Source organism: Peromyscus maniculatus, chromosome 10 (assembly GCF_049852395.1).
Source record: "Peromyscus maniculatus bairdii isolate BWxNUB_F1_BW_parent chromosome 10, HU_Pman_BW_mat_3.1, whole genome shotgun sequence".
In the NCBI taxonomy this organism is placed as follows: domain Eukaryota; kingdom Metazoa; phylum Chordata; class Mammalia; order Rodentia; family Cricetidae; genus Peromyscus; species Peromyscus maniculatus.
In genome coordinates this window covers 76861851-76875208 of record NC_134861.1, presented here as the reverse complement: position 1 = coordinate 76875208, position 13358 = coordinate 76861851, and the positions used below count along the sequence as shown (strand labels likewise).

General features: G+C 35.3%; 1 protein-coding gene across 24 annotated transcripts in view; it reads right to left on the bottom strand.

Annotated features, from left to right (window-relative positions):
* The window catches only part of Adgrl3 (adhesion G protein-coupled receptor L3), a 747948-nt gene that overhangs the window by 45581 nt on the left and 689009 nt on the right, over positions 1-13358 (bottom strand). For 23 of the 24 annotated variants that reach the window (XM_076546498.1, XM_076546504.1, XM_076546503.1 and 20 more), the window contains one exon: positions 11073-11169. In XM_076546498.1, the coding sequence (XP_076402613.1) occupies positions 11073-11169 (97 nt within the window). Of the gene's footprint in view, positions 1-8334; positions 8400-11072; positions 11170-13358 lie in introns of those variants that run through there. The other variant, XM_076546505.1, reaches the window with a different exon arrangement.

Below are 13358 nucleotides of genomic sequence, written 5' to 3'. Positions count from 1 at the left end.
AAATCGCTGAAGACGTCCAAGAAGTTCAGTGTTTACAGACCATCTGTCACTGTTTTTTAGCTGAAAAGTTAAGCTTACCAGTGAATTCCTTTGGAGACACCAATAAGTTGGTCTTCATGGGGACAGGAGATAGCTAACTGTGTGAAAAAGTGTTTAAATGGTACCTTATTTTTTAAACTGTGATGTAAACTCCTGGGAAACTAGATGCTGAACTTGTCCTAAATGCTGTTTATGAAGTGTGTGGAGTTCAATAAAACAAACAAAAATACCTTCTACCTAACTGATGAAAAAGTTACGTGAGATTGATGCTATCTAAGGGTAGTGAAATCAATTTGGACTAGTTCTTTTTTAAAGGGTGACTTATTATAATTTTATGGGTATGAGTGTTTGTCTGCATGTAAACATGAACATCACATGCACATTTGGTTCCTGCAAAAGCCAGAAGAGGTCATCATCAGAGACCCTGGAACTGAAGTTATAGGTAGTTGTGAGCCACCATGTGGGTGTCAGGAACCAAACCTGGGTCCTCTGCAAAACAGCAAGTGCCCTTAACCACTGCGTCATCTCTTTAGGACCAATTTGAAATAATTTTTAAAGTGAGCTCACTGGGCAATTTCCAATGATAGTTTCTTGCTTGCTTCTTATACACTAGATACACTTACTGTTGTTGTTGAGGCAGAAAAAAAAACAATTATAGAACTGTTTGTAGTGATAAAATATTCCTCAAATGCTAACTTTTGTAGTAACAACAATGTCTCCAAACAAAGAAAACCAAAGTAGCTGCCACAATTCAAATGAAAAAAAGTAAAAAAAAAAAAGCTGAAATTAGACTAAAAATTAAGTAGTTCTCTAAAAATGTCTGTGTCTTAATGTGAATTCTGGTTACTACCTCCTTATACCTGTACACTTGCTACAGAAATGAGATTTAGTTGTCTAGTAAAATGTGAAAAGGATTTCAGGTTGAATTTCAACATATGCACAGTAATCCAGAAAGATCCACTCCTTCAGCTTTTTATTTCTGATGGAGGAAAGTTGAATAGCACATAGGATTTTCATATTCTATGTTGAACAGCTCAGGGAAGCTGCTCTTAACAGTTATTTAGACAATCAGGACACAAAGCTTGGAAAAGATAGTCATTTAAAAAGGATGCCTTGCTCAGTCTTGATGCAGTGGGGATGGGCTCGCTCCTGTCTCAACTGAATGTACCAGGCTTTGCTCACTCCTCATGGGAGCCCTTATCCTTATGGAGGAGAGGATGGGGTGGGAGGGAGGCTGGGGAGGAGCGGGAGAAGAAATGATAGGAGGATCTGTGATTGGTATGTAAAATGGATTTAAAAAAAATCTTAAATAAAAATTAAAAAAAAAATAAAAGGGTACTTCATTGGTTTTCTTTATAAATATCTGAAGATCGAAACCGATAACACTGACTTTTGAAAGAGTCAACTTCAAATGTTAGACTAGGAAGCCCTGTCCTTTCAAGAGGCAGTTTCCCCACAAAACATATTACCTCTTTCCTTCCGGCAATGGAGTGTGTGTTCTGGTGTCGGGACACCTGGATGACAGTGTGACCTGGGCTGTTCAGTGTGATGATTATTGCTAAGTCTGGAATTCTAAGACATATATCAGTATGCTTTCAAACTGTGATGCAGAAGACAGATCTGAGACAAGATGAAAGTCTAGATTTCACTTGAATGTCTATTTATCATTCAGAGAATATTTCAAACAGCATTTCTTCTTGACAGCAAGCTAACAAAAGTATACTGATAGGGTCCTAAAATAACTTGATTGCTATTCTGCACTGTGCCTCACACTTCCGATTTTAATGTGCTTATATTTTTATTTAATCACCAAATTTGGATGGCCAAAATTTTGTGACTTAAAGTTTAATGATTCAATAAAATAAGGGAATATAACTCTTCTTTAGGAACCACAGAACAATAAACCTCAGTGTTCAACCTCTTATTATTTGCAGAGAGGATAATGAATATTCTGTTTGTCCTAATCAGTTGTGTCTTGATAATTCTTTTTTTTAACTCATCCTCTATCCTGTTCATTGTGGTTCTCTCTTATTTGAACATATAGTTTTTGGATTCAAGGCCATACATGATACGAGTAATATCACTTATAGATAATTAAATCAGTAATAATCAAGCATGTTTAGGATCCCTTGCAACCAAAAAAGGTTTCAACAGAACTTTATTTTCATCCTTCTATAAGTTCACTAATTTTTCCCACATACTTTTCAATTATTTTATATTAAGCTAAATAGTCAAATAAAAATGTAAGAAGGTAGATTTTTACAAAGAGCCTTCTAAAACCACAGAGAAACAATTCAAAGACATTGTCTATCTTAAATAATTTGTTTCTTCCCCATTACTTTTCTGTATGACAAAGTAATAACTGTACCCTTTTCCCCCACCTACAAGTAGACATGATCATTAGCCATTTCAATTTTGTAGGATTAAGGTATGGAATATATACTTTCATATATTCAAGATGAAGTCATTTATTAAGAAAATAACTAATTCAATTTGTCCTGCTTCCTTAAAATTGTGTAAAATAACTAACAACAGAAGTTTCTATTTTTAAGGTTTTACTTCAAACAATGAATGAAGTTACAAAGTATCAAAGAAGCAATGTTTTGTTGAAAGTCAAGAACTCACTTGTCATTTTTTTCTAAAGTTATAAATTGAACACCTGACATCTTGATTTATCACACTGTGCACTTTTAATAGCCAACAAGTTTGCTATTAAATTTTAATCAACCTGCCTATTAAATTTCATTCAAATGGTTTGGAGATACTTCAGTTTCTTTTAATAGCTAATTCATTTGCTGGGAATCTATTAAGATGGATTTCAATGACACTTTTCCAAAGTATAGAATGGCTTATTGTTAGTTCCATATAAAATGAAGGACTCTGAATGCCGAACTGCAGCTCCTTCTTTACACTACAATTCAAGCTTAGGGTTAGAAAATGAGGAATTACCTGTCTCAGCCCTTTAACTTTGCCTTAATTGGTTTATGTCCAGACTAGTAGGGTTTTCTGTAACCAATATTCAGAAGTCAAGTTCATGGGTTAATGTGTGCATGACTGCTACATTACAACACATCACTGGGATACTGTCAGATGTGTTCTTATCAGCTCACATCCCCTGGAGCAATACAGTTTGTCAAATACTTGCTGACACTCAGGAATGTCAGACTTGCATTTTGGTACCTCCTGTTACTGCTGTCCTCTGTAATCCACATTGCAAGACATGTTTCTGACCTAGAGTTTGTTTTCCTAACCTGCAGGGGTTTTTGTCTGATTTTTTTTTTTTTTGGTTTTTGTATTTTTGTCTTTGCTTCTGAATTACTGAATTTTATTTATTAATGTGCGGCTATCCCTTATATAACCTGGACACTGACCTCTTCTATATACACTATTTCTGTATTGTTTTGTTTTGAATTCTAAGACAACCTATGATTTTTTTCTAAAGGTTTTAAAATTCAGTTTTCCTTCTCAGTTGATATTTCCTGCATGTTATCAGAAGCAACACAGTGAATACATTGCTGATGAGATGCGTTAGATATTGAGTGATGGCTTCAAAAATTAATGGGAAAAAAACTGCGGCACAGAGTCTGGAGACTTAAGCCAACAGTGGTGGGATTGGAACTCAGAATTCTCCATGAAACTTGCTCACAACAGAGGAAGCAGCCACTCTTACATGTGATGGGAACTATGTTCCTTTAGGGTGCTCCATTTTGTTTTGTTTCAGTTAATTTCATTACTGCTGAGAGGAAGTGTCACTGAGCAGTCCAGACTGCCACTCACAATTCTCTTCATTGGGACACCTCATTGATGAAGTAACAAGTGTGTCCTTCTATGTCAGCTAGTCATTCACTTCTAAACTTCACGTTTTGTGGTTAAAGCATGTATTTACGTGTTCTACTTAGCTGGAAATTAGGGCTGGCCAAGCACTTATAAAAAGCATACTGAGGCTGGGAATTAACAGGCTGACTTTTCTTAACCACAGAAAATAGCAGTAAGCCTGAGTTCCTTTTTAATAAACATAACTTATTGAAAAATATACAATTCCAGATTTCAAGCAGAACTGATTCATTTTCTGGAAATGGTTAATCCCAGCATTCAGAAGGCAGAGGCAGGCGGATCCCTGTGAGTTTGAGGCCAAAGCGAGTTCCAGGAAAGGCGCAAAGCTACACAGAGAAACCCTGTCTCGAAAAACCAAAAAAAAAAAAAAGATTTAAATTTAAATTTCATGTTTTTGGTCATTTTTGCCAAATAAACTTCTGAACCAATGAAACTATGACTTCTTAGTAACATAAAATAGTTTACTGAAATCAGGAATATAAAGCTTTTAGTAAAATTCACTATTTTGATTTTTTTTAAAAAAATATGTAACATATAAAATCACCTTCAAAAGGCCCACTCTGAATAAAAATTGATCTATAAAACCAAAAGCAGGGGTTGGGGATTTAGCTCAGTGGTAGAACGCTTGCCTAGCAATACAATACACAAAAACCTATGTCTGAAGAACATCAAATGTTCTCTCTTGTATACGGATTCTGGCTTTGAATGTAGGTGTGCAGATGTGTCACTGAAGGTAAAGGCAACCAAACTAAAGAAGAAACAACTAGAGAAGGAAAGAGGTGTTGAAGGTGAACGCCAAATGCGACAGGAACTCAGGGTGGGATGATACAAGAAAGGCCCAGGACATGGGGAAGGTGAGGGGGTAGGCAAATTAACAAAAGCAATTCTTTTTGAAAATATATAACAGGGCAGAGGTGAAGAGGAGCAGAAGGAGTGCTGAGTATCAGAAACACTTTCTCTTCTCTGCCAAGAAGTTAAAACAAATAGCTTTACCCCTAACTGACAGAAACTGATAGATAATGTTTTTCCTTTTGCCAGTGGAGGGGCATTCATTCTGATCACACTTGGCCTCCGTAAGCTAGGGATCGTGGTAATACTATGACTCCTCTATTTGACTCCGTTTCTCACCGTTAAAATTTGTAGTCATGCTGCACGTCATTAATTTTCTAACAGAAAAGTGTCTTCTGACACAGAATTCTTTATCTCATTGTCCCTTTTTAGGTTTTTATTAAAGACATATACAAAGGAAGAAACTGACATAGAAAGTCCTCATCCCTATAGTAGTAATAGAAATGACAAAGCTACTAGAATAAATATAATAGTAGAAAAGCTGAGTTATGCCCCAGAATACTCATTTGCTCCTCATAATGCCTGCTCATAACAAAAAGTATGTTAGGCATTCTGTTCTGATTTATAAAGTTATGCTACTGCTATCAGCAGATTATTAAATCGTTTTGCAAACTTCAAAAGGAGATGTCAGATTATATTAGGAGCTGGTTAATATTTACAGTGAGTGATTTTATAATCCTACAGAACAGCAAGGCTTTGGGGCAATATCACTTATTTTATGCATATAAATCAAATTATATTTACTGATATTAATAAAGTGCACTGAGTGCATGTGCGGCTTTACTCTAGTAGCTTTAATTTATATAAATCATTAATCACAGTCAAACACCCCTTATATTTGTTCATTTGCATTTACTTTAAAAGCATAAAAACAAAATATGTTTAGAAGCCTGAATATTAATAAGGTAGCAGGTGATTTATTGTGAAGTCGCTTCTGCTTCAGTGGCCAACCTCCTGAGAAAGACAGTAGGGTCTCTGAGAAGACATGAGTTAAAAAACGCGTCTAGTCACATCCCTACTCTGCTACATAAAGGTTATTTAGCAAGGCTGTCTGAATTGAACTAGTGTTCCCTAAGCTTTTGGAGGGTAGGGTAGGGTTTGGAAATAAACAGGAGACAGTGTTTGCCTATATCATGATATAAGAAAGGAAAAAATACATTATCTTTATTTGGTTGATACTAAAACAGAGCTCCAAAGCAAAATGGAAAACAGGAATAGACAGATGTAATTTGCATTTTTCTAATTTAGAATAGCTAACTCATCATAATTATTTATTTGTTTGTTTATTTTATTATTTATTTATGGTTTTTTTTGTTTTTTGTTTTGCTATCCTCAAGCTGGGATCATTTTAGGTAAATTTTCACTTTTTGTTCTACTTGGCATTTGGGGAACCAACTCATTCATCCCACCTTTTTCTGGATAACAAAAGGGAAAGGAAACCCTGAGCAGTGAACAGTGAATTTTTATGTCTGGTTCCTTGAGATACTGGCAAGAATCAGTTTTCATTCCATTTAGATTCTTATTCCATGGACTCTGAGAGACGAATCCCTTTGCCAGAAGTCACTGAATTGAACTGCGTAATTCTTAGAACTACTGTGTGAGGCAACAGAATCCAGTCAGGACTTGCAAATGTCTCCCCAGTGGCAATCTTTCCCCATTTCACCAGCAATGCTGCTAGCAGGTCAGGCCAGCTTTTAAAAGGCTGGTAGCTGTGTTCTTACAAATCTATGAACATAAACGGGCTGTCAGAGGCCATCATAATTTTACTGACTACATACATGTATTAAGAATGTTTGTGCAGACTGATACAACTCTGAACCCTGAAATAAGAATCTACCTGTATCAGTAAATACGTGCTACACATGTAAAGAACATTATCTGAACATGAAACAAGTCAACATGGCTTAAATAACTATAGCCTTTCTGCTTAAATTCCATATATAACATTTAGATCATATCCACTTGTGTGGTAGGTTAACAAAACAGAAGCAGGAAAGTAAGGGTTAGAAATAATGCTTAGGATACTAGCCAAGTCATTTCTCCATAAGGAAAAAAAATTTTTTTTCTAATTCAGAAGAACTCCAGTTTTGAAATTACTGTGAGGTGGGACAGTTAGGTTTGAGACACCCACCACGTTGGAGGAGCTAGATTGAAAACCTTGGTTTTGTAAAAAAAAAAAAATGTCTGAACTCAATTAATTAAATAGAAGGTAAACTAAATGTAATTTTAATACTTGTTATAACAAAAACATAATAAAATCTAATTTCAGAATCTCAGTTTCTATTTAATCCAAAATTTTGGATTAAACTCAAGTGTCAGTTACTGTTGATCGTATTATCTTACAGTGATTCAAGATGAGATTTCCTAAGCACAGATAGTGAGCAGGAGTTATGAGTGAAAAAAATAACTACACTAACACGTCTAATCAGCACATCTCTGCATAAAGAAAATTGTGATACACTTATAAAAACAGCAGCTGTAACAAAATAGCTGGTGTTTTCATAGTCATAAACTCATAAAAAAAGAAATACACCATTTTGATTTATTTGTATGTAGTCTTGGGAGGAGCTGGGGTAGAGCACAGCCTCAGCCTTCCAACAAAATAGTTAATATTTTAGTAACCCAGTGAACAAACCCTCTAGCTGACAATCAAGCTTGTGGAAAAGTTGGCTTCTCTGGGTGTCACTCTCAGCTCAAACTCTACATTAACTACACAGCTTGTTCCTAAGGTCCCTCTTCCAGTTGGGATAGCGCCATTAGAAATGTTACTTTGCTAGTGCTTCTGGCTGAATGAAGGGCAGATTTGCCCGGGTGTGCAACACTATGCCAAGCACATGGGAAAGAAAAAAAAACTTTTTGAAATGTTTAGGGAATATTTATAGAAAAAAATTTCCTGAGTTCTGAGAGTCGAAGTACAAACCTAAATGAACATTTAAAAAAGACTAGTGGACAAACAACAGACTTGCAGAGAGACTATATAAGACTTTACATGGAAAATTAGCAATAAATTTTCAGGGTTTTATATAACATCTAGGAATAAAGTCCAAATAGCAATCAAGTTTGTTATTACTGGGAAATCTAAAAAGATATCCGTTATAGTCAATATATACAATGTAACAGGGTGATTAAGAAAAGAATATCTCAGATGAAAAAACAGACAAATTAACAAAACCCAAACACCAACAAAAAATAGTACAAGTGTCTCTGTCCTGTATGACAGACTCTTCATCCTGAGATGGTGTGATTGTTTGAAAGAACATAGGTTGAGACATACAAATAATAAAATGATATTCCTCTGATATAATAAGCAGTAATATGATTTGAAAGAAAACCTATATTAAAAATAAAAAAATTCTTAAACCATAGCTTATAGTTTCCAAGGGTCAGTACTCTTAAAGTAAAAAAAAAAAGATGTGCATATCTAATTAAGATATGGAATTAGAATTTCTACATTTTATAGCTGAACCTAAGAATGAATGGGAGGTTAGAATATATGAAGATGCAAAGATGTAGTATCTAAGATGTTTAGTTTAATGATAGAGGATATAATCTGTAGAGTACACAGATGTGGTTCATTATATTGTTGATGTGACTGACGTGTCTATTTGGAAATAGGAATCTTGGATGTCACATACCTAAATATGTTACACACGCCTGAATGCAGGGAAGATAAGATCCTGGGGAATAAGACAAGATTAAAGAAGGAGGTTAAAGACTATCTTTAGAGAAATATTATGAAGAAATAAAATTTCAAAGTATTCTAATCATGTGAGATTTTAAAAAATAATGGGATTAATTGGGGAGGGTCTTCTGAGGCTCTCTTCCTAGTTAGATGCTAGTTGGCAGTTGATGGTTATGGGGGTGAGGAAGAGCCACTTCTCCTCAAGAGTATGGTCACTTGAAGAGTGTTCTGTACCCCTAAGGGTAATCTCATACCCATGAGCATATGGTTGGCATTAACTGAACTCTGTAACTTAAAATAATAAAAATAAATAAATAATTTGAAGACATGAACTTAGAGAAAGATGTGACAGGTGGTCCTGGAGCGAGATGGGAAGGGAATGAGGGATCCGATTGGGATACATGGTATACATGTATGAAAATTTCAAAGAAAAAAGCCGATGAGAATAAACTAAAGCGTTCCTCAGTTGGGATATTTGTGTCACACCAGTTTATAATGACGAAAAGCCCCGTGACTTCCAGCACCACTAATATTGCAAGTAAAACGATGAATATATATCTTGAAAAGATCCCAACCTGAACACATGTCAAAAAAAAAAAAAAAAAAAAAAAAACCCAAAAACTCCTATTCACCCTTTCCCCTAGGTCATTACCAAAATAACTTATTCTTGTTATAAGAATTTTAGACTCCAAAATTAAAAGCTTTTGTATTGAAATTTTCGTAATGAACAAACTAACATATAAAATCAGCCAGTAAAAAATATGTTCATTTCCTTTAAATTTATTTCAAATTGGCCCAGTCATGCTCAGATCACTGTTGTCAAAACTGATGAAATTTGAGGGGACTAGTGGAAAAGAAATAAAAAAAAAAGATATTATGTAATGTGCTTGACTTTAATGCCACAAAAATAGCCCATGAAAGCATTTATTACTGAACTTGCATAGCATAGTTTCTTTACATTAAATCTGATCACAACACTAGAAAAAAAATAATTCACACAGTGTATCCATCCTCACAATAGGCCAAAAGACTAGTGTATCATTCAAATCCTATTTTCTCAATCTTTGTAAACAAAAACTCTTCGGTGGCTGCTGGGATCTCTGGAATCTAGATACTCTGTCAGTATCTTATTGATAACGCTAGTTTGGTTTGTAGGATCAAAGAGCAAAACCTCTACAGATGCTATTATTTAACATCAAAGACTATCAGTCACACAGGCAGCAAAGTAATTTCAAGGCCACTGAGGCGTGCGTGATGATTTATGGAAGAAAGTGAGGAAATACTGATATTTCTGTCAATTTTCATGAAGAAAACATGAGAGGAACTTTCTAAATGAGCATAATCTAGTGAATAAAAATTGGATTATGAAGGAAATAAGAATGTGGCTTTTTCACTTCAATACCCTTTCTTGTATTTGGATGAATAATTCCCTCTCACTATTTTTACTTATCATAAAGCAATACAGATAATTTCAAGTCATCAGTAATTACAGTTACTATCTCATGACTCAAATAAATCCAAATCCTGTCACTCAGCAAGGTTAGAGTAAACCATGTATGTTGGCAACAAACTCAGCTTGCATACCCTTTATCCTAGCGCTTTATATGTAACTCTATGAATATGAGACCTTTTATGTGAGGCTATCTGGAGCTCCAACATCAGAGTTCCTAATGATAAAGCGAAATAGCTGTATAATCTGTTTCTAAGTAGCATTACAAAAGAGGCTTAAAACAGACTGATCAATTTGTTTGACGTTAAGGCAAGAACAAAAATGTTAGTAAAAAGAATAATTTAGTTCATAAAAATGACAGCTTCCCAGATAAAACTGTAAGTGCTTTCCAATTCTCACTTCAAATTGTATTCACTCATTTCTATGACAGCCAAGTTATTTCTGATCTCTCTTTTCTTCTCTCTCCCTCCCTCTTTCTCTCCCTCCCTCTGCCTCATACCACACACATACTGACATGTACATTCACATGCACATATAAACTCAAGAGAGATAGAGAAACACAGAGAGATACATATAGATTGATTGATTCTCACAAACAAAATGGCAGATTTTGTTAACTTGATTTCAAAGTCTAAATGGTGATCTTAGAGCATTTCATCCACAAATGTTACATGAACACCCCCTCCCCATTCATAAAACATTATGAACATTACTTTCACGCTAGGTCTTTAAATGTCCAAGATTATCTGGATGTATGTTTGACACTAAGACTAGAGTTAATTTTCCCTTATCTTGCCTCAACTATGTATTGGACAGTCTATTTTTACTTCCAAAAGGATGATGAACTTGACTTATACCTGGGACAATAGGAACTCTACAATGCTTTAGGTGACTATATAGTTATATAATTGCCCATTTTCACTCCTTTCAATGAGGCCTAACGCCTCACCAGTTTATCACAGTGGCAGATGATTAGGAAAATAAGTTTCTCATTTTTTAAAATTTCTCTCAGAAAAGATTTCCTGAAAATTCAGTACTAAAAAAAAAAAAGTCTATTATTAATAATGAAATACAATGCTGCACTCACCAGGTTCAAACCCTTATGATATTTCTAGTACATAAAACAGGGGTCAGAACATGTATATATGTAGCAATGCATTTAAGAACTTCCTACATTCTTCAGAAAAGCAATAACTATGAAACATCATTCCTAACTACCTCTGTTGAGTGATGCGGAGCTGTTTATGTCTCCAGTAATGAAGGACGACTCTGACTGCTTCCGGACAGTGTCATTCCACATTCTCCGAATTCGGCTCTGAATTGAGAAGGAAGAAGGAGACAGACTCATGAGAAAATGACTTTTCACACATACTTTAAAGTTTGTTTCAAAGCTATGTGGGTCTCTGTTCCTAGCATCTAGCAAAGAAACATTTCTATACACTTCCAAAGCAGTGGCATGAAAACATCAGAAATAAAATTAGTGATGCTCTTTTCTTGTCATTAGGCATTTTCTTCGATGCCCATGCCATAACAATTAAAACTGTGGACGATGAAAGAGGCAAAGTACTATACCAGTGTAACCAAGTTAAACACAGAGATGTATACTCCAGAAAACTTAAGTTTCAAAAGTAAAGCAAATTAAAAATTCAGACTCTCATAAGAGTCTACTAACAAAAGAACACAGATTACTATTGAAATGCTCTTGAAGGTACATTTTCCAGAAGTTTTTCAAGGAGACCAATGACATCTCAGGGATTACCTACCTCCTGACTTTTCTTTTGAGGTGTTAAAAGTAGATATCTCAGCTGTATTCATCACCTCAGGGTAGGAAGCTCTATAGATACCTGAAAAGTCTTCCATTGTGATTTCTATTTATTCAAATATCCAAGAGGCAGATCACTCACAAAGAAAGTTTTAGTCTGGGGGAGAAGTTTTTTATTTTATTGTGTTTTGCCATCCTATTAAATTGGGGATTAAGCCAGGCGGTGGTGGCGCACGCCTTTAATCCCAGCACTCGGGAGGCAGAGGCAGGCGGATCTCTGTGAGTTCGAGGCCAGCCTGGGCTACCAAGTGAGTTCCAGGAAAAGCGCAAAGCTACTCAAGAAAAACCCTGTATCAAAAAACCAAAAAAAAATAAAAAAATAAAAAAATAAAAAAAAAAAAATACTGCTATTCTGAGGAGGGAACGACATACTTCCAGAGGCTGTTCCAGAGATGAGAGGCTTAATAATAAACTTTGGAGCTACTAAAAGTGAACCCAAACTCACAAGCTGGTTGTGTTCCCACTATATTTGAATAGTAGTAGTTAGTCTTAGAGTATCTGGCAATTGTATAAATCTTAATATACATTGAGAATTAGTCAGCCATATTGATATACAGCACACACTTCTCCCAGACTGGGGTGTAGACACATGGGCACATGCATATACAGCAAAACTCAACATCGTCAACAACAACAGGACATGTCCTAGACTATAGAGACGAAGGAAACAATTACACCATATTCATACAGTAAGATGCCACTTTACAGAAAGAGAGAATAAAGGACAAAATGAAGGAGAAGAGAACAAGAGAGTCAGTCAATGAAATAAGAAAATTCAGAATTTGGGGAGAGGTATACAGATGGTTGAGGGAGATGTCACATGGTGGGGAACACCAACCGGGGACACTTTGTTTCCCAATCTGAATGCTGGATCCACAGATGTTCATTCATACTTACATATTTTCATATTCATTACATGCATTGTTTTATTTTTAAAATGTTATGTATTGAAAGGTGAATACATCCAAATACAATAAAATAAATGATGTAAGATAAATAGCAAAACGATCACAGGGTGATCAAAGTGAGTAGAACATTCTCTCATTCAACACTATAAAATCTCTCCGTGTATAGCCCTATAAATTGATGTTGGCCTGATTCCCATATTATTAATCTTTGATAAGTTGTTACCACCAGGAAGTAAGTAAATGGTACCTGGAGGTGAGGAGGACTCTGACTCTTTGTTTTGCCAGTCATGCCCTCCAAAACTACAGTTACTATAGAATATTTGGTACATGTGGATAATATTTTATCTCTTCTTTTTCTAAGCCACTTCATCATGTTTTCAAAATAATAAAAATAAAATCTGAATTTGCACACAGTCACCAATACTTTGGGATCTCTTGTGTTTTCCTATGGCTTCATCTCCAATATTGCCTCAGCATGTCTGGGTCTCCCAACCTCTCTGAGGAACTTTGTTAACTATCTAATGATGTTCTTCATATTTTTGAATTTGATAATTTCCTTGGCCTCAAGTGTCTCATACTAGGTCTTCTCTCACCCTGAATTGTGTTATTCTGAAATCCCTTCTCTGATAGAGAATACTGTTTAGATGTTGACATAAGTATCAACTTCAAAAAAAAAAATCTTTCTCTATGACTGCATCTGTGAGTTCACCTAGGGACTTCACATTGCCATTTTACTTCTTTCTCTAGCAGCTTTGAAACCTGATTTTAGTTTTG